This window comes from Sinohyriopsis cumingii, chromosome 8, assembly GCF_028554795.1.
Source record: "Sinohyriopsis cumingii isolate HCF-2022 chromosome 8, ASM2855479v2, whole genome shotgun sequence".
NCBI lineage: Eukaryota > Metazoa > Mollusca > Bivalvia > Unionida > Unionidae > Sinohyriopsis > Sinohyriopsis cumingii.
The window spans coordinates 73,731,501-73,758,187 of record NC_142968.1 but is presented as its reverse complement, the minus strand read 5'-3'; the positions used below and the strand labels follow the sequence as shown (position 1 = coordinate 73,758,187).

Below are 26,687 nucleotides of genomic sequence, written 5' to 3'. Positions count from 1 at the left end.
ATTATAGTGCGGTCATTGTCAAAATTATTGTCGTTGTGGGGAAAAGAAGAAAAAACAATTTAGTACCCTGGCTATGTTTAATTGAAAACCAAGACAATGTCCATATGTTTCGATCTTACTTTAACAAAATCGAATAATGTACGACACAAAATGAGGTCAAATGCTAATGATTATCTTATTAACAAACAACGGTCTGAAGCAATCCCAAATAAGTTGTTACTGAAGACTAGGATGATCTGATTAGTCATATACAACATTTCCGGTCCACTAACGGTCCACAAACAATAGCAAGTGAGCCCATAAATGTATTTAGTTATCAATGACATTATCTTTGGTTTTGAAGTGTTGGTTTATGAATAGTAGTGCTAATTTTAGCATCTCTACCTCTTTAATCGATGCTATGACATTGTTGCCACACGGGCATGTACTCATCATTTCTTTCAATTGTTAGATTACATTCTGTCATTGAAAGCGTCGTATTTCAGTAATCCAGTGTCCCAAGCCTGATGCCGTTGCCAATGGTTTCTACCTCTGTCATCCGCAGAATCCCTTTGTTTTGGGATCTGTTTGTAGCTTTGGCTGCTATGATGGGTTTGATTTGGATGGTCCAAAGGTGATAACATGTCTATGGACTGGTTCCTGGTTAGACAGACAGCCGCAATGTACACGTACGTATATACATCTTAACCATGCATTTAATGTCCTACCTGCATATATATATATATATATATATATATATATATATATATATATATATATATATATATATATATATATATGGCAGCTATGGTAGTCACGGATAATCTGTCTCAGTCCAACGAAATGTTTGGATAAAGAGAAAAGCAGCTATGATTGTCAGATATAGACTGTATGTTAGTCCTACTAATGCTTTTGTAAAAGACAGTCACCAAAAGACAATACATCTAATCGATCTTATTCCAGTTGAATCGTGTTCATTTTGTATCTATCTTCCTCATATCTTTCCGATTTCTAATATTTTAATTTTTATTTGCACATGAGAAGACAATGTTGCTTTCACAACAATCATAGTATAGCCTTTATCAAATATATTGGTATGTATGTAGGTAATAACAATTTTCACTCTGTGAACTAGAACTATTATGTAAGAACAAAAGAGGTACTACTACAAAATAATCTTTCACGCTATACAATATTCGCGTCATCTAACAGATTTGGAGCCTATACTGTAGGGACTCTCTCTCTCTCTCTCTCTCTCTCTCTCTATATATATATATATATATATATATATAAGATTAGTCATTTCTCGCTTGCTTATATTTCATTGTGTAGAGCTATATTTTTGCATTTATTCAGAAGGATTCATATTTCTGAAAATGTATTATCGTTTTGTTATATCTACTGAAATTATTACATTTATTAATTTAACTTATTTTGCAATACGCATAATATTGCTATGACCGTTAAACCACACACACACACACACATATATATATATATATATATATATATATATATATATATATATATATATATATACATGCATACATACATACATACTGTAGACGAACACGAATTAATATTACATCTATACAAAATAAAATTGTCAAACAAGGGAAACCTAAACTCGGCTCTTAAATAATACCCATCATCAGACACGTACATGTAATTTTTCAACTGTCTTTATGCTTGTACATCTTACCATGCAAATGAAGTTAAACATCAAACACGTTTAAAATAATTTATTTTAAAAAAATAAATGGTTTTATTTCTAAATTTCAGCCCGGACATGTTCTCAGCTTCCAACCATTCCTAAAGCAAAGTTGATCTGTACAAACGGAAACAAATTTCGGAGTGTATGTTCATACATTTGTGACCCTGGGTACGATATGCCTAAAACTACGGCACGGGCTTTGATATGCACCCTTTCTGGAACATGGCGTAAGAATGGTGAGCCGGAATGCAAAGGTAGAGTACATACATGACGTATGTTTATTATTTCAGTGAGACTTTAAAATCGATATAAAACAATTATTCAAAATTTTTCTTTTCTTGGGACATCTTGCTAAATGTCTGCGGCATGATTTCCCAGTGCTAGACATCACTATAAACTGCCACACTGCAGACATCGTAGCTATATGACTGAAAATATGTTAAAGCTGCGTCCGAAATCCAACACACACACACACACACACACACACATCTTTCAATATGTATCATTAATCGAAGGGTGTTTGGGTCGCTACAGAAGATTGTATAAAATAGTGTGATATTTGAAACTTTGCAAAAAAAATTATCCAATTGAAAGTAGAATGGAAAATTAAATTTCAGCAACAGATTTAAATGTATTGTAGTGTTTTCTATTTTTGTGCAAGTAATGTGTATTACCATGTGCGCATCACTGTTAAATATTTAATACTGTATGTCGCGTTGATCGTACATTATCCAATTAACGCACGGTCAACGGCCAATATAATTTCTTGTCTTTTGCATTATCATCATCAATAAGAAGTGACAAGCATATTATGTTTTACTTACTTTCTACGTATATTGTATTACTTCCTGCAATGGAAATATCATTTGGAGTAGAAGTAATTGCATATGAAATGAAATCATGTTCAACTGAATTGATAGTTTACCTAGTTCACAGCTCATATTGAGTAAAGCGTACATTGCTAACGTTAAGTTACTAACCCAGTCCGACATTATAGTGTTTGAATTATTTTTTGAAAACAGTCACGTAAAGGAAAAGAAACAATTCATATTTTTTCGCAAAACAGATGTGGAACCTCCAGTTTTCCAGACATGTCCAAGTGTCATAATTGAAGGGGCTGAAAATGGCGCACAAGTGAGGCCTGTCACGTGGACTGTTCCTAAGGTGACTGACAACTACGTAACAAACATTGTTCCCACACTTGCTCACGGATATGGACCAGGAAGTCTTTTTGGCATTGGAATACACGAAATAGTGTACGTGGCAGACGATTACAATGGAAATTCGGCGAGGCCATGCGCCTTCAAGGTAGTTGTTAAAGGTGTGTACTGCTGCAAATAAAGTAGTTTGTATGACACAGTGATGACCATATCTATATTTACCCCAAAGGTTTAACTTTCAATAGGGAAACCATGTTGTAAACACCATTTTCATCCTGTGAAGTAAAAATAACCAATAGCACATAACAACCATGTTGAGTAATTCAATAAAAATGGTTCGTGAATGTTCACAACACAAAAATACAAACGAAACTTTGTAAAATTTTAATGTGATAAAATTGTCTAAAAAGACCGATGCCATCAAAGACACCCAGACTTAAGATACTAGACTGTCAGTTCAAGAACTAATCCGTTATGTACATGTATGACCTCGAAAGACAAGCCACCTGTTTGGTGATACTGTGGTTGATGCCTGAACGTTTGGCCTCCCTGAAACAAACTATACTGTAGTAAAATATTTCATAAGTGGGGAAACAGACTGCCTTAAAACAACAACAAATCAAGCAAATGGAGATATTGAAATCAATTAGAAATATTAAACAAGAATTTCAAAGAAGAAAGAAAGCCATCATTAAAACATTAAGATGACTAAGTTTATCTGATCTGCTATCACGTGAAAAACGTTACTCACGATGGAAATGAAATAAAACTTGAATATTTCTGCTTTGATACAAATAATAATAATAATGAGGACTTTGTATAGCGCCTAATCTTTAGAAGCTCTAAGCGCTTTACAACTTTAGACAACACCTATAAGATAAGAAACATAATAATATTATTACAAAAACAAACAACATGAAACTAGAAAAACATTAAAAAAATAAAAAACATGCTGAGAATATTTCAGGTAGGAAACATTATTAGGTCTTTAAGTTTGTTCTTGCTGTCTAAATAAGTGAGTTTTGAGAGCCCTCTTGAATGTAATCACTGTGTCTTTGTGTCTAAGTTCAGTGGGCAATTCATTCCATGTTGCTGGGACCTGGTATGCAAAAGAACGCATCCATATGACTGTTTTCATACTTGGAATAATGAGTACACGATTGTCAGAAGAGGGGCGTAAGTATCTTGCTGGTGTGTACACATGAGTGAGGTCAGATAGGTATGTTGGACTAGAGTTAGACAGTGAAATGTACCACATAGAACAAATTTTGTGTTTGATTCTGGATCGAATGGATAGCCAGTGTAGGGTACATAACAGCGGGGAGGTGTGCTCTGATCGTGGCACTCTAAGTATGATCCGAGCAGCTGTGTTTTGAACTATTTGAAGTTTCTGGAGTAGATATTGAGATGAACCAGACAGAATTGAGTTACAATAGTCCAGTCTTGAAAGTACTGATGAACACACAAGTGTTTTAGTGGCATCAACAGAAAGATATTTGCGAACTGAGCTGATGCGTCTCAGCTCAAGATATGCAGCCTTGCATATGTTCATGACATGTTGGGGAAATGTGAGAGTACTGTCCAGAGTAACACCTAGGTTTCGTACTGACTGTGTGAATTTAATGTTGGCGTTGCTGATATTTGTTGTTTTAGGTAAAGGATGTGAATGAGAAGGTCTTTGTGTTGTGATCAGAATGGCCTCGGTTTTATCATCATTCATCTGCAGCGTGTTACATGTCATCCACGATTTCACATCAGAAATACACCTCTCTACACCTTGGATGGTAGCATCAGCTTCAGTTGGGTGGCTAGATTTGTATATTTGCGTGTCATCAGCGTACAATTGATGAGACACTGCATGATGATCTATGACACTTGAGAGTGACTGAGTGTACAGACTGAAGAGAACGGGTCCAAGAACAGACACCTATGGAATAGCACAGCATAGATCAACTGGGTTCGGGTGTAAATAATAAAAAGAAATATTTGGCATGCACGAAGTTATTAAACTGTCCCATATCATAAGAAATAGTGCTAAGATGTACATTGCATTATCAAACAATACATCTTGAGGTATGAAATTTGCATTATCAAACAATACACATTGAGGTATTAAATTTGCATTATCAAACAATGCGTATTGAGGTATTAAATTTGCATTATCAAACAACACATATTGAGGTATGAAATTTGCATTATCAAACAACATATTGAGGTATGAAATTTTCATTATCAAACAATACATCTTGAGGTATGAAATTTGCATTATCAAAAAATACATATTGAGGTATTAAATTTGATTTATCAAACAATACATATTGAGGTATTAAATTTGCATTATCAAACAATACATACTGAGGTATTAAATTTGCATTATCAAACAATACATCTTGAGGTATGAAATTTGCATTATCAAAAAATACATATTGAGGTATTAAATTTGCCTTATCAAACAATACATATTGAGGGTATGAAATTTACATTATCAAAAAATACATATTGAGGTATTACATTTGCATTATCAAACAATACATACTGAGGTATGAAATTTGTATTATAAAAAAGTTTAGTTTGATGTGGTCCTAAAATCGGAAAAACGTTAATTCTACAAAGAATATTAACAATGTTATAATGCATTTCAACAAAGGAAACAGATTTGTCTGCATAGTTAAATTGTTTTAAAGCATATACACATACAGATAAAAAAATGTCATCAGGAAATCAGCAAAAGTTGAAAGATAAGGCACCCTAGGCAACATGAGTTGCAGAACTAAGACAAAATATACAACCTTAAGTTAAGGACATAATTCGTAGAAGTGAAATGCAAGTGCTCAAGATATTTAAAAGTTTCCTATTAAACTAATTTAACGCTTCAAACTAAGTTATGCGACTTTGATCAGCTTTGAATATTGCTTATCCTTTCCGAATATCATCCAAACAAATGAACTGCAAAGAAATAGGGACGTCGTGGTTTGTATCCAAATACGCAAATTCGGCTTCTCACGCACGTTTGAAAGTGATAAAATTGAAATATGCAAGTTTACTGGCTACTAGATTATCTCAGTATTGTAATCATGAAATTGGTGGAAAAATGTTACTTTGTTAACATCTGAATCTGGATACAAGAAACGTTTTGCGCTGTCTGAAACATCGAATTCATACTAATTGTATTAGCTCTTATTTCCACCAACAAAGATATTATTCTCAGTGGAACACGAATGTACTATGGCCGGCTCTTTGAATGTGTATGTGTTTATGAGAGAATCGACAGGACTAAACTTTATTTCCGAATAGAATCCATTGCGATCAAGCGTGGTTGTGCTGAGATTATTGCTTGAAGTCCACTAAATATCTCAAATAAAATTAGTTTTGACTATGAAATAAAATATTTAATCCGATGTCAGTTTCTTCGAAAAGTTCGGACTTTGTAAGGTCAACAATCACAGGGCAACCGTATGGCCGAAAATACCTTTTAGGACATCTCCCCTTTTTAATTTTGTAGTAAGCTATGATCTCAGACAGTCTATTGGCAATGAATGAAGTGGCAGAAATTCACCTCTCTCTCTATCCGTCTCTCTCGCTAAATGAAAGTAGTAAATGGGGATTCCCCATTTACTACTAACGAAGACCTCTTAATGTAATTATTTTGAAGCTAAAGTCATAACTTGATATATAATAGTTTAGTAATGGGTCCATAAGTAACTTTAGTCCTGAAATGTTTCAAAAATTACATTTGTAAAGATAAAATTTATGATTCGTGCCAAAACGAAAACAATACAAACTAAACGTTCCTAAGAGGGGATGGGATCTAATAAATAATACATCATTAAAGCGAAAATGAGATGGTTAATGAAAAACGAAGTTTCTCCATTTCAAAAATGGATATCTTCGTTTATTCAATTGCTAACTTATAAGCAAAATTGATGTGGACTGAAATTTCCATCATGGAAAGAGATTGGATTAATCACCTATAGAAATTTATTCGGTGCCGAAGGATAGAGGAGAATACACTTGCTCAATATGTTTTGCTTGATACAAAAATAACAACAACAACAAGAAATCCCTAACCGGAACATTATTTAATAAAATTAAAAGCCAGGCAAGTATAAACCCTTAGGATTTCGTATTTTGACATTCATGCTTGTCTGTGCTTCCGAAAATAACAAATATATTGGACTTCTCAGTTTTATGTTTATCACTTTTTGTTAATTTCTTTGCTATGATCGTTTAATTCGTGAGTGTTTGTTTTAACCAAAAGCGCTAACTCTAGACTGCATAATAGTTTCCTTTTATCCATATATGAAGGCTTGTATACAAGTCTTCAAACTTTCTACCAACATTTTCTGCCACCTATTAAAGCAAACGAATTCGTTAAATTCAGAACTTATTGCATGTTGATGATAAAACGAGTTCAGAGAAGTAGCACAATATATGGGATTTTATATATATAATTTTACAAATTAATAACAAATGCGATTATTTAAATAATGCGGCCATAATAAGGTATAGTTATATATTGCAACATTATGAGCACCACGCATTACCGCGTGATTATATCTTATGTTGAAACTATACCAATATTCTTTTACTTTTTCAGAAATAAGATGTCAAAAGTTGTATCCTACGCCGTATATGAATATAATTTGCTCAGCAGGATATACGTCCGGTTCTTCGTGCACGTTTAGATGTGATCCTGGTAAAATACTGGATGGTTCAAACGTGGCAATGTGTTCCAAGGACCCAAAAGGACTTTACGGTTCATGGAACTGGGCCAAGTCACAACCAAAATGTAAAGGTGACGTATGATCACGAATTGCTTTGACGTCAATTTGCAAAACACGCTGTGCAAAATACGATTTTTGGATGAATGATGGCAAAGTGATGTCCACAATAAGATTATTAAATAGGAATTCATAATACTAACACATGACTAAGATAATTTGTTATGAAAAATCGAGATGTGTGCATAAAAGTCGAGCATAGATGAGCTATCATCATACTGTATGCCGTAAAGGCTGTTGATAACATTATAAGTGCTTTTACGTTTTCAATGCTCTATTCTCAGAGATATAAGCAGTTTTTTTTTCTGAAAGAACGTAAAAAAAGATATTAAAAGGCTTAGAATGAACTTGGTGCAAAACTAAAAATGTAATTACCTTTACAGTCGAAAGCAATTAGAGGGAATAATCTTACCGCGTTTCTTTTACTTGCCTTATACATCGGCGTATTTTACATGCCTCGTGAAAAGCATGTTAAAGAAGACACGTTCCTTAACGTACAAACTTGTTTCTTCAGCGCACATGGAGAAAAAAAAATGTCATACTTATCGCACAAATCATCTTTACTGAGAAAGCATTTTGAATCTTTCGAGACTAACGATATCTTCAACTTATAAGCAATATCAGTAATCATGAAATGAAGAGCTCACATCTAAAAAAAATTTATCGCACAAATCATCTTTACCGAGAAAGTATTTTGAATCTTTCGAGACTAACAAGATCTTCAACTTAGAAGCAATATCAGTAATCATCAGATGAAGAGCTCACATCTAATTTACATCAAAGGACTTAGCGGCATTAATTAATGCTGCGTTACAGGTGTTTCTTATCTTATCCAATTCTCATTATCTGGATACTCTTCTTCCATACGAGTGAATCGCAGCTATAATAACCTTCACAGTCGAAAACAATTAGAGGGAATAATCTTACTGCGTTTCTTTTACTTGCCTTACACATCGGCGTATTTTATGTGCCTCGTGAAAAGCATGTTAAAAAAGACACGTTCCTTAACGTACAAACTGTGTTTCTTCAGCGCACATGGAGAAAACAAAATGTCATACTTATCGCACAAATCATCTCTAATGAGAAAGTATTTTGAATCTTTCTAGACTAACGATATCTTCAACTTATAGGCAATATCAGTAATCATCAAATGAAGAGCTCACATCTATAAAAATATTTATCGTACAAATCATCTTTACCCAGAAAATATTTTGAATCTTTCGAGACTAACTTATAAGCAATATCAGTAATCATCAGATGAAGAGCTCACATCTAAAAAAAAATTTATCGCACAAATCATCTTTACCGAGAAAGTATTTTGAATCTTTCGAGACTAACGAGATCTTCAACTGAGTAGGAATGAAACCGCAATACTACTACCTTATCAGGTCATTGGCACCTTTCATAGGAGATACGATTACCTTATCCGTCCGTTCTTCCATTTGTTTGCTTTATATATATATATTTCAAGACCAGAGATTACTCTAGAAATAAAATTTACATAAAATATCATTTTAGGCTATGTTTAATATGCATAATATATGCCCTTAGTTTTCACCTTTAAAGTACACAAGAGTCTGACACAGAACGTACTTTCTAATGTGAACGTTAAGATTACTTTTTAATGCAGATGATTACAATTGTGCATGAGGTAACACGGTTGGAAACAGGTTCAAATTGCAAGCTGCATCGTCATTATAATATAAAGCATGTATGTTTGAAATGCAGAAATAATATAGTTGACGTATGCACGCACACACATCCACACGGTCCACGCACTGCGTGACCAATATGTTTTAATCTTAAAAATATACATGTAGGTATCTTAAAGGCAAATTTAATAAAAGTTTGAGGTCGCAGAGATTAAAAGTGACAAGATTATCTTCAGCAAGCACATAAGACGAAGGATCTTTATTTCGCTTGCATTGCAGGTGGCAAGGAATGTGAACAGCTAGAAGCACCCAAGAATGGAGCTGTTGTGTGTGACATATGGCGTGGAGGTAAATTCTGTCAGTTCCAATGCATGAATGGTACAAATATGATGGACGCAGAATTGAAGCAACTTTTTATTTGTCTTGACTCCGGCACATGGCATCCTAAAAGTGTTAAAGACTTAGAATGCCAGAGTAAGTTATTTCTTATTTATGTATATGGATGTATGTATGTATGTATGTATGTATGTATGTATGTATGTATGTATGTATGTATGTATGTAGGTAGGTAGGTAGATAGGTAGGTAGGTAGGCAGGCAGGCAGGCAGGCAGGTAAGTAGGTAGGTAGGTGTGTGTGTGTGTGTGTGTGTGTGTATGTATGCATGTATGTATGTATGTGTGTGAGAGAGTGTATGTATGTATGTATGTATGTATGTGTGAAGTGATTTGGATTTTAAACGTAGCTTTAACAATTTTTCAGCCATATCGCTACGATGTCTGCAATGTGGCAGTTTATAGTGATGTCTAGCACTGGGGCATCATGCCGCAGACATGTGGCATGTCCTAACACTAACCTCTTAATGCTGAGCGCCAAGCGAGGCAGCTGTTAGTACCATTTTTGTAAGTCTTTGGTATGACTCGGCAGGGGATCGAACCCACGACCTCCCGCATCCGAGGCGGACGTTCTAACCACTAGGCCACCTAAGCGGTCATGTATGTATGTATGTATGTATGTATGTATGTATTATGTATGACCATATTATTCCTGCCTTCATTTGTTAATCCTATACGCCAAACTGAGGGTAGATCACTTAAGGTATCGACATATTTTCTTTAAGTAAATGAAACTTGTTATATGTGTCATATAATATTATTACAAACAAGATACATGACCTTTCTATCTTGACTCATAGGATTCCTAATTCCCGATAATAAAAAAATTATACTATTTTTTCGTTACGGTCAATCCTAAATGTTTAATTATTTTTGAGAATTTCAAGTTCTAAATATCCTTATTATAAAATCATATTTTATATATTTCCACATCTTAACTTTCGTTTTCCTTGTATTAGTGATAAGTGTATGTGAAATAATTAAAGAATGCGTGGTGATCAATTTTCATATCTCCTGGATTATCTGAAAATAACCAAATATCTTGTAGAGCCAGCACGTGGTGGCAGCCCAACTGCACAAGGAGTAATTATTTTTTACGGAAATTGTTCAGATACAGCAACCCAAGAAAAGATAAGAAAGAATTTTCAGAAATTCATTGAGGCTGACGTTGTGTCATCAGTTTTTTGCAATGCTTCGTCGCTGTGCAACGTGGGCAATACCCAGGTGAACATGACAATGTGCGAGAATTTTATAGCATTTGTCGATTCAGCGAAATCTTGATTAGAAGTCGTTTGCTACTATAATTGTTCAATTTCATATTACGTCTGTATGTAATAGCGAAATCGCTCCTCAGTATGTCATGCCGTTCTTGGATAACAATTTAAAGAGATGGAGTTAACACATAAACACAAAAGGTAAACTAATTTTTTTTTTTAACAGATAATATATGTTTCATGTTGTTCACGTTATTGAATATTGTAATTTTGCTTTAAATCGAAACAATCTGACTGAACGAGTCTTCCAACAAAAGGACTTATACAGCATTTTGATTATAAATATGTGTGGCATAGTCTGAGTTACAGTTTTGTCTGTATTTTTATTTCAAACATTAAGGTGCGCTGTGGCAACGTAAACGTACGAAAAAGGCGTGGTGTTCAAGCAAGAAATCAGATAGACGTTATCATCTCGGTCCAGTTACCAAACTCCCTTGAGCAAACGTTTCAAACGGACTATGATCGAATTACGACCATATTTCAGCATTTAGAATACACACTAAGCAATTTAAATTCATCAGCTATTGTGGACGGTTTGGAACTTACCTTTGTGGGTATTCAGAATAAAACGATCGGAATTGTGTGCCCAGTGGGGACGACACCAGCTCCGAATATGTACGCATGCGGTAAGTTCTGTTGCATCCAGATATATATTTCGCTGGCTCTGACGTATCAATGTTATTGTTCGAAAAATATCAAAGGATTTGGACTATTAAATTGTTTAACAGTACTTACTGTACTCCGTCTGTCTGTCTGTATGTCTGTCTGTCTGTCTGTATGTATGTATGTATGTATGTATATATGTATGTAGGTACGTACGTACGTACGTATGTATGCATGCATGTATGCATGTATGTTTACATTGTAGAAATTAGAAATAACAAGTTACAACGATGTGATTGTGCGTGTTCGTATGCAGTGAGTTCCATAAAATGCCAAGATTACATGTTGTACGAGAAAATAACTAGGACAGTTATTATGACATGTCTGGCTTTTAGGCTTTAAGAACATGTCAAAATTAACATCATGCAATATTTATTTTTCAAGTAAACTGCTCAGCTGGCACTTTCTACGATTCAATAAGTATGTCGTGTGTCCCCTGCGATAAGGGCTGGTATCAAGATCTGACAGGACAGCTATCATGCAAGGCGTGTCCAGAGTTTACAAGCACAAGGACGATCAATGCCATTTCTGAGGATGCCTGTGAAAGTATGATTTGCATTGAAGGCACTCTTTGGATGAATGCAATCCATCTATCCTTCTTTCAATCCAAGTATCATAACTACATTCATCAACTCATATTCATAGACAAATGCATAAAGTAGTGTACATTTTTTTGTATGTGTGTATATGCATTCAATAATACAGACGTGTAAATATCTTCGCCATCTTCATTTAATCTAAGAATCTATATCTTCATCCTGTTTACGATTATAATAACCAGTTATTATTAGTTTTCATCCTGATATCAATCACTGATGAAATAATCCAAAATGTGAAAAGTATACTAAATTAATACTAACAATGTGATACTGCCGGCCTTGAACCTTTGATCTATATAATATAAAATCATTGTTCATATATCTTGATTTATAGTATTTTGTTACAAAAAAATAATACATAAAACTTCAGCATCTTAACCGTTCGCTAAATGTGAAGTGAGTTCCTTTTAGTGACATTCATCCTTTAGACAGAAATTATATATTAGTCTTGAAGAAATTTATTGAACAATTAGCTATTTAGAGATGAAATCGTATGAATAACAGGTAAATCTTTTTTTCTCCAATATTAAATGCAAATTAGAGGAATTACTGTTAGGATATGCTTAAGTTTTAATTTTATCGATTTCACTAAATGTAAAATCTCGCAAAGTAATATTTAGCCTTAAAATACTTCTAAAAGAAATTATCATGTGAAAGTTACTATAATTTCTAAACGTGAATACACGTGTCCCTATATCGCAAGGTACTTGTGAACCTGGCTACTGGTCGGTTGATGGTGTCACGCCATGCTCTCCGTGTGATGTAGGAACATACCAAGAAAATTACGGCCAGGTCGATTGCATCAGGTGCCCAGGGTCACAAACTACACTTTCTCTGGCTACCACAACTCATGACGTCTGCCAAGGTATGAACGTTAATTTATAACATTATCATTTAGGCATTATACATTGAAAGCTGTATGGTGCTCTACAAGTTCATATCTCCACTTCAAAGATAAAATCAATAGAAAATCACCTAGAAATTATTATAGACTCTGCATTTAAACGGACTGGATGCATCCACCAAATCCCCTGTTACGATACAATAAGGTACGAGGGATATTTGAAACGTTCTGAATATTGACAACTCGAATGGAGCAAGTTGTTATAACGTCCGCCTAGGATGCGGGTAGTCAACGGTTGGAACACTGGACGAATCATTTCAAAAACTGATAAAATTGGTAGTAACAGTTGTCTCGCTGGCCGTTCAGCATTAAGAGGTTAGTGGTAGGAGAGGTCGGCCTGGTGCCAGGATAATGTGACTGGGTGGGACATGATTCTAAATGTCTACTGCATGATGCCCTGTGCTAAACGTCACTATAAACTGCCACACAGCAGACATTCCAGCAATATGATTGAAAAGTTGTTAAAGCTACGTTAAAAGTCCAAATTACACACACACACACACACACACACACACACACTGTACATTTATGTCCTTTTGAAACTGTCAGTACATTTAATGCCGATTGATATATATATAAACGTTCTATAAAATCGTCCGTTCCTGTATGTGTATCACTCCGTGAATATGCAGGTGACGTAACATACGTTAATGAGGCGAATATCATGGAGCAGAATTGCGTTGCTAAGCAAACATCAAACGGTAAAATCAGTGCGAACTCAGGGTATTAGCTGTGTGTTAAACAGGCCGACTTGAATTAACTTTACGGAGGCAATTTTCTGTTATATCCTACAATTTTGAACGAAGCAGAATGTCTCCCGTTCCGGAAGACAGTTGCTTGTGACTGGTGAGCAGGAATCGACTGGTGTGAAAAGGGCAATGAATGAGGATATTCAATATTCACTGGAAGACATTTTTATTGTTATTGACATTATTTTATCAGCTGTTTTAAGCGAAGTGACGAATACTTTGAATCTTTTTGTGCAAGATGGGTTCCAGCATTTCTTGACTGCTGATCGAAGCCTAAGTCAGGTTGAAACTACCAAACTAGCTATTCAGTACATATGGAAAAAGTTAGACTGTCACAGTGGAAGAAACTTAGACTTATGTGTTTGGAACGCGACTCATTAGTAAAAAAAAAAGATAGTTTAAATCGGACAGAAAAAAGTTAGAAGAGACCACAAATCACTCAAAGTAGTTGGACTTTCAAGATAGCTCTGTCTGCATTAATTTCAATTAAAAATGACATAGGCACCTCGATACCTGTGCCTGGCTCTGCTTGTAACGTATATTTGTATACATTCAATATGTTGCCAAAACTTTGAACACTACCGAGCCACTCGTCCACGCACTAGTATCAAAGGAATGCATCTACTCCATGACGACGCAATAACGAATAGATCCTCATGTAGCTCCAAGTCTGACTGGTTCCTGCTGTTATCTTCGTGAAGCAGATATTTTGAAAGTTGCCATGTGGCTGTATTGTATGAGTAACATTCCACATATCGAATTAAAATTGACATTTACTAATGAGATATTCAAACTGAGAAAGTGTTTGGATGTGCATGATGAGTACCGTTATCGGTTGCACAGACGTACTGTACTCTAAGAAAGAACTTTGCTCTAGAACACAATCATATTCAGAACAGAACGGCTTAAATACCTCTGTCTCAAGTATGGTAGCAGGGTGAGGGAAAACAGCTTCATTATATATTACCTAAATCTCACTTTCTTGCTGCTGACATGTTATCTGACAAAAAAAGTTAAATTTTTGCGGGATTTGATTCAAACATGGTGTAGTTTAATATAAATCTGGACCTTACGTAAAACAACATTAGTAATGGTGTCTCCGCCTTTGCTAAGGAACATCAGTTACAAAAAAAACCACTGATTTACTGTTATTTGCTCCTCTGTTTTCCTCAGTGATGAAAAAAGTTTTGTTTTTGTTTTGATATGAGCAACATTTTTTTTTTACTCGGCGGTGTTAGCCAATGCTTCTGTAACAACTCCAACAAAGACTGGTTACTTACCCGAGAAAGTTTGTCTAGCTGAAATCAGTTATGTGTATGCCCAGTCTTTTCTCTTAACTGGTGGAAGCAAATAAATACATTGGAGAAACAACGGCATGGCAAAGGAACATTTGTTCTTGTACAGATAAGATTAGGTATGAAATCAGAGCATGCATTTATGTTTCTTTTCTTCAGAATCTCTACTTGTTGCTATTGGCTTGTTTGTGGTGTAAGTGTAATCGTTTACTTGATAAATTGAGAATTCGTAATATGTCTTAATTTTACAGAGTTTGACATCATATTTCCCCCAGGACAATCTAAGAATTGCTCTCTTAAAGTAATAAACCCAGTCAACACATCGTCAGTCTCCCTAACTTTGTGGATACAGATACGTCAAAATAGCTGGGGTGAAATAATTCGCCTTCTCAATGGAAACAATGACATTTTGTCTTTAGACCTTGAGAGGGAATGGAAAATGTCCATAAATGGGTGAGTGACTAAAATTCAGAATAGATGACATGTTATACACAAAGTTTCCCCTCATTATAAATATAAATGAAATTCATATTGAAAATCATAATAAACTTCGTATTGAAATTCATATCGAAAATCACAATCAATACAGTGCAAGAGAGACAACCATTTATTAAACGTGAAACAGAATACTATCTCTAGCACAAATAACAAACTGAATTTTACACAGTAATGCCTTTAACTTTTAATTTTTTAAAAAACTAAAAATTTAATATTTAATCATGTGTTGTATTTGATTGTTCATTTAATAGGCAAAACCTAACATCACCGCCATCAATGTTTCCATTCCTAATTGAAAACAATGCAATATTTTGATTTAACGCAGACAGATATGCCAGTGGGTCTTATTTAAAGTTCTGCTATTGGAGACGCATACGTTTTGCACAAATCTGATTCTTCTTCTGTTATTGATGTTATAATAGTTCTTTATATCTTGATCGGCATCATTGTCGTCGTTAATAATAATAATAATAATAATAATAATATTATTATTATTATTATTATTATTATTATTTAACAATACAGATATCATCTTTGTTTTTGTTTCCAATTGTGTTCGAGCTACTTATTCTCAAAATATAGTTATTTTTGGTAACTATGAATTTAAGCTAAACTAACCTTTCAGTCTACATTAATATCCTTTTATTTTAAATCATTTTCTCAGAGAAATTCATGCTTTTACCCTGCCACTGCCAGACGAGCGTTGGCATTCCATTGCTTTAGTACGGGACAATTGCAGTACTACCTTGTACGTCGACTCTAACGTCTCAGTGATTCAACATGGATGTGACGCCAAAATACAGTTTGACACCATTGTACTTGGAAGTATGTATCAATTGTTCATATATCCACACAACAGCTAATAAATTCTAAGTTGATCCTCTCCATCTGTTAGACAGTGAAGCGTGTTACCAATATAGACAAACATTCCTTGAAGTAAAACAAATGACGTCCAGCTCAGTTATTTAGACCCTTTCTGCCCTGCTAATTTAAACTATATCTTGCTCCGTCAGAAGAAAAAAAATCGCAATTGGAAATATTGTTTTATCGTAAATACAGATTATTTGGAACAAACATCATCTTCAGCAGCAAGTGCCAATTTAAATCCACGTTATTTGAAACACATATCATTTTCAACAGCAAGGACTATTTTAAATCCATGCTATTTGGAACAAATCTTCAATGGCAAGGGCTAACTTCAGTTATGTGGTGACAAGAGGCCTGTTGCATATGGTTAGGTACACAGTCTCTCGCAAGTAACGCTAGCCAGTACAGTCACACACATGCATATATGCAATTTCTCACTTCTGCCTGCGTGGGTTCAAGTCTGGGATCCGACCAATGTGGGTATGTGGAAAAGTTTACCAGTAGCTTCTCATGGGTCAGTGGTTCCTTCCAGGGCTTTTCCGGGTCCTAATCCAGATATACAGGTTGAAGTGAATTGCCTATCTTGTGCTAAAAACGGTGTTGTTCCACAAAGTAAACCATTGTCATTTTAAGAATTAGATTTGTTGATTTGCGATGATAATCTTAACTTATTTATTTTGGATCAATATTCTGACATTTTAAATATATTTATTGGTCAAAACGCTTATATTTAAACTGCATTATTGTTGAATGTTTGATATATCAAAAATAGAAAGGAATGTCAAGACTCCATTGACAAGACATTTTAAGATCATGATTTGATGTCGTCGTGATTTTCACTTTAAATTTATTCTGGCTGACTAACCATTGTGACGGTATATATCTTACATATTGTATCCCGTATATAATTGTGAAAATTGTGTCTTTACCTGTGCGAAAATCACATCCCTCCATTTTATCATGCTCAGTCTTCCAGATATAGCCCGGACTTCAAACTGCACTCGCCACCGAGGACATTGTTTAATATTACAAAAGCTTATGCTGACGGAGCATGATAATGTTTGCAATTTATACAGATCGAAGGGATCTAATAATTGTGAACTAGACCAGCTAACTATGTTTTCAGAATGAATGTTGCATATGTTCACAATGAGATGGACGTAGACGCTAACATATATTTTATTTGCTGTGTTCGCATCGTTGTTATATAAACACAAATCTTTGATTATAGTACATACATACATACATACATACGCACACACATACACGCATACATACATACATACAGACATACATACAGAAAGACATACAGAAAGACATACATACACACACACATACACACACACACACATACATACATACATACATACATACATGCATACAGAAAAACATACATACATACATAGAATGATGTCACAATGTACACTTTGTTAACGTCATGCTTTAGCATATTAAATACCACATCTTTACTTAATATTTTGATGTTGTTTTCATACATTCTCCTGGCTTTGGTTATTTGTAAATGGTCGCCATTTAGGAACTTTTACTTCCTTCACAGATGATTTTGCGATTTTTTGGTATCGCATATTTCTGTTGCTTTTTATAATTATAGGCGATGACTTTGTTGGTACAATATCACAAATGAATGTATGGAGTACAAACAACGTGACTCATATGCGAGACAAGTGTTATACTGAAACAGTTGGCAATTTGATTCCATGGTATTTCTTTGAGGATTCAACGACAACTGGAGCTTATATGGAAATACCAAGTTCTTGCGATGGTCTGTATAGTGTTGCTTCATATATTGTGTTAGACATATTTTAATATCATTTCACATTGTGAAATACAATTATCATGCAAATGACTTCAATTCAAGAAATTTTCTTGCGTAATAATAATTTTAATACTTATTATGACTTCTAAAGAATTGATTTTTAGTGTTAATGTCAGCTTTAGTATATGAAGAAAGAAAACTGAGACATTAGTATATATTCATACTTTCCTCCTTTAGTTTGTTGTCAGAATCATGAGGTATGTCTCCATTCTGCAAATGATACATACTGCACGACACGTGTGTCTAAATATAGTATCAGGAATTAGGAACTTCTTTTTATTGTAAACAAACAGAGTAAGCTCATGCAGCAGACGTATGAGCTCTTGATTTATTATACTGGTACGTGAATAACCGAATCACATACTAAACTACGCTGCCAAGTTCAAAGGCCGCTGTGCGGTGCTATATTACTCACGTAAACTGTTCCATATGTATTTATTGAACAACGCATGCATATTGACTTCGAAATCCAGCAAACATTTAACTACTTTGTTTCTTGTAGTGTGTTCTTTTTATCATTTAACATTAGTTAGAAAAGTGAAATGTGCATATAATAAAACAGTTCCTATATTTGTATGGGAAAACATGAACTCGATATTTTTCTTTCTTCTGAGTTGTTACTGAACTACTTAGGTCGTGTTGTATAGCTAAGAATCTCGTTCATGTTTTCCAATACAAATACAATAACCTTTATTTCGCAGTTTTAATTTGAAAACTTTGCAAATACACAGCCTACAAGGGAAAATCAATCTTGTATATTGCAGATATCGATGAATGCGCCAGTAAACCCTGTGTAAATGGTACCTGTACAGATGGCCCTCATTCTTTCACTTGTACATGTAACAGTGGTTTTACGGGGACTAATTGCGAATTTAATATTGATGATTGTGAGGTTAACGTCTGCATGAACGGATCCACCTGTGCGGACAAAGTAGAAGGTTATGCATGCATCTGTCCTCCATTAAACACTGGAGAATTTTGCGAAATCAAAATGGGTATGTCGTTTTGAACAACACTTGTCTACTTAACACAGACAGACTACAGCAAGTTATTTCATACACATACTGACTTACACTTGAAGTCTTTGTGTCGTTGTAAATTATAACCATTACTATGGCGCACAAGAGCATATTTCTAAAAAAAGTAACTATGTAATGCCCAAAATTGTGGTCGTGGTCTAACATTTTTTAATAGAAATTAGATATATTACGTACTCTGTAGCACATGTTTAAAACAATCCAGTGTTTCAAAACATGGCATTTGAAATACGTCTCTTATTAAAAGCTAGGTAATAATGTATTATTTAATTTTAGCTAGAAGTTGTATATATAGGCATTTAATTGTGTATTCGCATGAAATGAGATTCACATAATTCTTAGATGTTTTATGTTTTCGTCTTTATTTCTACAAATACACTAGACAATATTAATATGGCATTAAAGGTGGGAGAAGTTAGTATCAATGAAGGATAGTATTAGTCCTTGCCTTTCAGAGATTTACCCATTAACTCATAGAAACATACATACCTCTTTCAGTTTGAACATTCAAGGAAATCGTGTAGTACGTATATCTTCGACCTTTCTCTTCTCTATGTAGTGCACATAAACATTGTTTGTGAATATTTCTTTATTTGATTACTCACACGTATTGCAGTGGATGGCGAATGGGGAACGTGGAGTAATTGGTCAGACTGTAGTGTGACATGTGACCTCGGCTTGCGAACAAGAACTCGGCTCTGCGACAGTCCTGCACCAGACAACGACGGTCATGATTGCATCGGAAATGGATACGAGACTGTATCCTGCAATGAAACAGTATGCCCGGGTAGGCAACTGCAGCCCATGACTAGTTATCTTTAAATGATTAGTATATCAAACATATTAAAAAATTTCACTTTTAGATGTCATTCAGACTATCGCTCCAACAGCTACACATGCTGCAACACCAAGGCAAGCCGCATGAAAGTCAGATGTACATTTTAATCGAGGATGTGTGCTCGGGAGCGACGAGCGAGTCCCTCGAAAGACACAAAAACAAAAGAATATAAGAGTTGATTTCTCAGAGTATGGATCTCTATATCACATTCACTAAATGTATCCTACATACAACATTCAGCCAACAGTTATATCTTTATTTAGCCATTCATTCATTTTCTAAGATATTAGTTATACATGTAGTCTTTAGCGAGCCTTTGTAAATGGACAGGGATGTGTATACGGTCAATAACTTTTTCAGAAGGATGTTCCATTAAACATATTTTATCTAACCATACGATGAATAATAATACATCGGCCCGGTACTGAAAACGTATCGTTATTTAATGTATTATCAGCTGAAAAGGTACTGTGGAATAATGTATCTCCAGCTGAAAGGGTACAATAGTGTAATGTAACTTCAGCTTAAATGGTACCGTGGTGTAATGCATCTTGGGCTTTAAAAAAGGCCTGTGGAATAAAAAAATATTTCAACTGAAAATATACCCTGAAGTAGTGCATCTTCAACTGAAAATGTACCGAGAAGTAATGCATCTTCAACTGAAAATGTACCGTGGAGTAATGCATCTTCAGCTGAAAATGTACCGTGGAGTAATGCATCTTCAACTGAAAATGTACCGTGGACTAACGCATCTTCAACTGAAAATGTACCGTGGCGTAATGCATCTTCAACTGAAAATGTACCGTGGAGTAATGCATCTTCAGCTGAAAATGTACCGTGGAGTAATGCATCTTCAGCTGAAAATGTACCGTGGACTAACGCATCTTAAACTGAAAATGTAACGTGGAGTAATGCATCTTCAGCTGAAAATGTACCGTGGAGTAATGCATCTTCAGCTGAAAATGTACCGTGAAGTAATGCATCTTCACCTGAAAATGTACCGTGGAGTAGTGCATCTTCAGCTGAAAATGCACTGTAGACTAATGCATCTTCAACTGAAAATGTACCGTGGAGTAATGCATCTTCAACTGAAAATGTACCGTGGACTAACGCATCTTCAACTGAAAATGTACCGTGGCGTAATGCATCTTCAACTGAAAATGTACCGTGGAGTAATGCATCTTCAGCTGAAAATGTACCGTTGAGTAATGCATCTTCAGCTGAAAATGTACCGTGGACTAACGCATCTTAAACTGAAAATGTAACGTGGAGTAATGCATCTTCAGCTGAAAATGTACCGTGGAGTAATGCATCTTCAGCTGAAAATGTACCGTGAAGTAATGCATCTTCACCTGAAAATGTACCGTGGAGTAATGCATCTTCACCTGAAAATGTACCGTGGAGTAGTGCATCTTCAGCTGAAAATGCACTGTAGACTAATGCATCTTCAACTGAAAATGTACCGTGGAGTAATGCATCTTCAACTGAAAATGTACGGTGGACTAATGCATCTTCAGCTGAAAATGTAACGTAGACTAATGCATCTTCAACTGAAAATGTACCGTGGAGTAATGCATCTTCAGCTATGTTTGTAGGTATATATTTGCTATATTGACTGAACTTGTACTTGTTTCAGTATGCATAGAGATTCTACCTCCAGTGAATGGAAATCTGAGTTGTACTGATGATTCTAACAATATCAATTGCACTGTACACTGCAACACAGATTACGTCTTTGATATCGAACCACTGAATTTCTATATATGTGGAAAAGAAACATCCTTTAAATGGAATTTTGATACTGATGATAATCCACTTCGACGGCTACCAAAATGCACGGGTTTGTATTGCGATTTACTTTTCCATTTTTATTTTTTATTTCAGAAAATTAAAACTCATGGACCTATTTCATCATCCCGCCACTCTAATGTTAAACTTATTGCAACCTTTATGACTGTGCCTTAATATCACAATACATCAAATCTGGAAAAAAATAACCACATTAATCCAAATTAACTACATAAATCCAGAAGACCTTAGTTTATGCTGGTCAAGATATAAAATCAAGCACTTGTACAGCCTCTCCCTTGATGTTGATCAAATATACAATTATGAACGTTTTAAGACCAAGATGAATGGACTCAAATATTATATATGTGGTTGAACTGTTGTATTTTACGTTTATTCATATTAGTACATTTTGTAATGGTTTTGCATGTTCTCGTGGTGAGTAACGTTAGTTGAAATGATAAAGACTGATTTCTTTATCCTCTTGCGTCAGCTTAGAAGAAGTAACACCTTTTTCTAATTATGGAAGAGGAATTCATTTTTAACTACTCAATATAAAACAATAATGTATAGGAGCATGAAATGATTGCATTTGAGAAATGAAATATTCTTCTATTATGCTGTTGTATAGTATTTTTATAAGGGGGAAAAGGATGTTACTTTATCCTACAATAGGCATTTTCATTTCGAAAAGAGAAAACAGTTTTGTGTTTTCCTCTTTCAATTCCAATAGCGCTGTAGGCGTAAATAGATTATTACGCGTATATAGGGGTACAACGCATCAATATTATCAATTCAATAAATAAGAAAATAACGTTGATTTACTTGGTTTTAGCGATTCACCATGCAGAGGAGCTGGATTTTACCTTGAATAATTGGTATCAAGACCTATCTTGTAAATCAGTGGATGCAGATGAGGTCATGCAAAAAGTACGGGAACGATCCACAGAAGTAATACATACCATTGGCTGCATAAACCTGGGTTTGTGTTCATTAAAAAGTTTCGAAATACTCAATTGCGACAAAGAAAGAACGAAGAGAGAAACCGGAGGAAGTACAGTTGGCTTCTCCATAACGGTATCCTCGACTCCTGCGAATGGTAATTGTCTATGTTTCTTTGTCATTTTGTGGAACAATAAAGCACACCAACGGAGCTAACGACGTGTTTTGGGAGGTGCTAAACAACCATTGAACTAGAAAGAAACGAAATCGGAATGCAGACAATCAAAACAAATCTCATGTGATGGCAATAAAGTGTGGAAGCAGCGCCTGAATAATAATAAAGCTCTCTATGTTTGGACCTAACAGAAAGTCTTTATCAGGGGGAAATACAGTGACATACAAATGTAACAAGTGTATATAACAAAATATGAAAGTCGTATACTTAATACTTTCTTTATTATCGATTATCACATATCTACCTGTGATATGTTATAGTCTAATACATCATGTCAGCATTTTGGAAAAGGTTTCTTTCCAAAGTATTGTGTAGTCTTAAGCGTATATTCTTACTGTCTGTGCTTTATCGTTTCATCTGGGTTTTTTTGTTGATGTTTCGTTTATTTATTTTTATTTTTATTATTTTATTTTTTGTGTTTATTTTTATAGTTTAGTTGAACAGGTTAATATTTCCACGTTTATCTCTCTAGCCCTTCTCCTTTTTTTGCCTCTCTTTACAATCAATACTACATTGGCTGTCTTTAAGCTTCAAAGATTCTGAAAACAAAGGCTTGCATATACAGATAGGATGAAAACTTAAGTTTCATTTTGCCTAGATGTGATGGGTTACTTACAATTTTTGATTTTTTCTCAGTTTATTTTACTCATAATTTTGATCAACTAAGCTGGCACAAAGATATTTTTATCTATAACACAACCTGGAAAAGGAATGTTTTGTTGGCACCATATAGTCCATATTGTGTTATGCGCCATTAAAAGGATTTTGCCTTCCTAGGGTTACCTGGGATGGAAGGGCGTATCTTCTAAGTATACTTTTTCCCCTTAATTCTTTCTTATTATGTTTCACGGGCATGTTATGTACCGATGCATTCATACTTTCTACCACCTTCCTTATGATGTAGATAAATGAGATCTTTTTCTTGAGTTGCAATTATCGGCATGTAAAGCTAGAGGCGATTAATGCACCGCAATAGATGCAGCCATATATGATATAATATCCTAGCCAAGTCATAAATAACTAGTGACCAGGAACAGGTCATCGATATGGAGCTAACAATTTTCATCACATCTTGTTTGCACCTTACATAGATAACGGACACATATATAGACACATATCTATTATCAATAATTTGCTCTATTCCCTTTAGTTAAATCATTTTCGTTATCTTTAACTGTTTTCTTCCCTGAGCTAATAAGTACATATTCAGCATAATTAACCTGTCATATCTGTGTTTGTGTGTACGATCCAGAGAGAGAGAGAGAGAGTTCTTAGCATCAAAACTCAGCTCTATAAGCACACTTTGTGAGATCACGTAAGCCCATGCCTTTTCATTAAAGTCAATAGGGATGTGTGACGTTATTAGGCTTATACAAATACTTTGTTACAGGGCTTGATATAAATTAATATAATGTACTTAGTGTATGGCATCTAACGCTATCTTTCTCTTTGTCATCTGTTAGACTGTCTTATGTATGAATATATATATATATATATATATATATATATATATATATATATATATACAGGGAATTCTAGCTTGATAATAGAGCAGATGGATAAGGCTTATCGTGCTCTGGTCAGTGCGGCTGAAGCAGGGAATTTTACAGTGGTACTCTCAGGAACTCCCTATCACCTTCAGACCAACAGCACAGATGTGTCATTAAGCTTCACTTGTCCCGAAAATCTGATGAAAGTCGACTATTTCTGTGGTAAGTAACTCAAGTATAGAGCAAAGGATATGAATCGATAAAATACGATATTTGCCTGAAATGACTACAGCCTCTACAATTTGAACCTACAGTACATTATCTTCAAAATCATTCTTCATTTACATTTTTAAAGAACCCGACATACAATCATATTTACAATTTTGCAACAGGTGTTAAATTTTCGCAACCATATGGTGACTATTTGTACCAAGAATTGGAAGGAATCTTAGACAGTACCATTAGAGGATGATAATATATTATACAGATATGGTGGATTGTCTTTACAGTAGTCTTTGACATTTTCTTGCGAGGAACTCTAAATAAATCAAGCAGATAGAACAACACACAAAACATGGTCGAGATGTCAGCAACATGAAGTATGTGTTTATCGCAGCATTGCAATATAATTAAATTATTTGTGTACTGAACGTAATTCTGTTATTTTACAAAAAAAATAGAAAGCAAATATCACAGACATTAGGTACAAAAATGAAATCATGACTTTTTAAAAAAAATCCAATCCAATAGAGAGATACGTCTTCAAACACCTTATGGGAATGGATTAGTTCCATTTACATGTATTAGAAGTAATGCTGTTTGTCCAAACTTTCACGTCATTTCCCAATTTTACAAATGAAACAGCTTGCAAAATGCTATGTATAATAAGTGCTGTGTCATTGTGAGAATGTAGCATCATTTTCTACTGCTAGATAGATGTATCTATAAATAGATCACCATCACCATCATCATCATCATCATTATCATCATCATCATCATCATCATCAATTCCGTATTCCATGAGGTCGTTGGGGCACCACAAATGACATCACAATCAATTCTGTCCATATATTTATATTCACTACTGTCCCTTGGGAATCTCCACACCTCATACTCACCCACTCTTTAATGTTGTATTCGCACTTTTATTTTTGTTCACCTCTTCTACCTCAACCTCTGACTGTCTTCATGGGACAAATAGATCAAGGGACGTTTCATTCGGTAAAGGACGATTACATATGTATAATTCTTAAGCCAGTAATATTCTTATCTCCTCTACCTCGTCATAAATCCTGGTTTTATATTAGGGAACCTCTTACATTGTACATATAACTCAGTGTTAAATCCAGTATGCACTATGATCGCATTAATCAATATAGTTTCTTTGACAAGGGTAATGGCATACATACACATTGCTCTGGTTATCTCCGCTTCGGATGCGGAAAGTCGCGGGTTCGAATCTCGGCCGAAGCATAGAGAAGACTTATAAAAATGGTCCCAGCAGCTGCCTCGCTTGGCGCGCAGCATTAACAGGTTAGTGTTAAGACAGATCGGCCTGGTGTCGAGGTAATAGGACTGGGTGGAATATGCTGCTACATGTCTTCGGCATGATGCCCCAGTGTTAGAGACATCATAAACTGCCACACTGCAGACATTGTAACGATATGACTGTATGTTACAGATGTAAAGATGTTAAAAATCCAAACCACACACACACACACACACACACACACACACACACACACTGGTTCTTATATATATATATATATATATATATATATATATATATATATATATATAGATATGTGTGTGTGTGTGTGTGTGTGTGTGTGTGGATGTATGTGTCTATACAGAGAGAGAGAGAGAGATGGGCACATAAACATTTCCAAAATATAGGACGTAAATAAGCTTGATAATAATTGTCTTTTCCTTTCATTCTGTACATGACGATATGCCACGTATATCCATATCTCAATGCGTTTATGTTTTATA

General features: G+C 34.8%; 1 protein-coding gene across 1 annotated transcript in view; it reads left to right on the top strand.

Annotated features, from left to right (window-relative positions):
- The window catches only part of LOC149793812 (uncharacterized), an 80,625-nt gene that overhangs the window by 44,729 nt on the left and 9,209 nt on the right, over nucleotides 1-26,687 (top strand). The window contains exons 5-21 of the mRNA XM_089967815.1: nucleotides 486-668; nucleotides 1,762-1,947; nucleotides 2,760-3,014; nucleotides 7,451-7,648; nucleotides 9,566-9,760; nucleotides 10,728-10,903; nucleotides 11,294-11,579; nucleotides 12,001-12,162; nucleotides 12,919-13,080; nucleotides 15,415-15,616; nucleotides 16,326-16,486; nucleotides 18,141-18,311; nucleotides 19,130-19,360; nucleotides 20,019-20,189; nucleotides 21,877-22,080; nucleotides 22,864-23,127; nucleotides 24,735-24,917. Of these exons, the coding sequence (XP_089823941.1) occupies nucleotides 486-668; nucleotides 1,762-1,947; nucleotides 2,760-3,014; nucleotides 7,451-7,648; nucleotides 9,566-9,760; nucleotides 10,728-10,903; nucleotides 11,294-11,579; nucleotides 12,001-12,162; nucleotides 12,919-13,080; nucleotides 15,415-15,616; nucleotides 16,326-16,486; nucleotides 18,141-18,311; nucleotides 19,130-19,360; nucleotides 20,019-20,189; nucleotides 21,877-22,080; nucleotides 22,864-23,127; nucleotides 24,735-24,917 (3,390 nt within the window). The remainder of the gene's footprint in view (nucleotides 1-485; nucleotides 669-1,761; nucleotides 1,948-2,759; nucleotides 3,015-7,450; nucleotides 7,649-9,565; nucleotides 9,761-10,727; nucleotides 10,904-11,293; nucleotides 11,580-12,000; nucleotides 12,163-12,918; nucleotides 13,081-15,414; nucleotides 15,617-16,325; nucleotides 16,487-18,140; nucleotides 18,312-19,129; nucleotides 19,361-20,018; nucleotides 20,190-21,876; nucleotides 22,081-22,863; nucleotides 23,128-24,734; nucleotides 24,918-26,687) is intronic.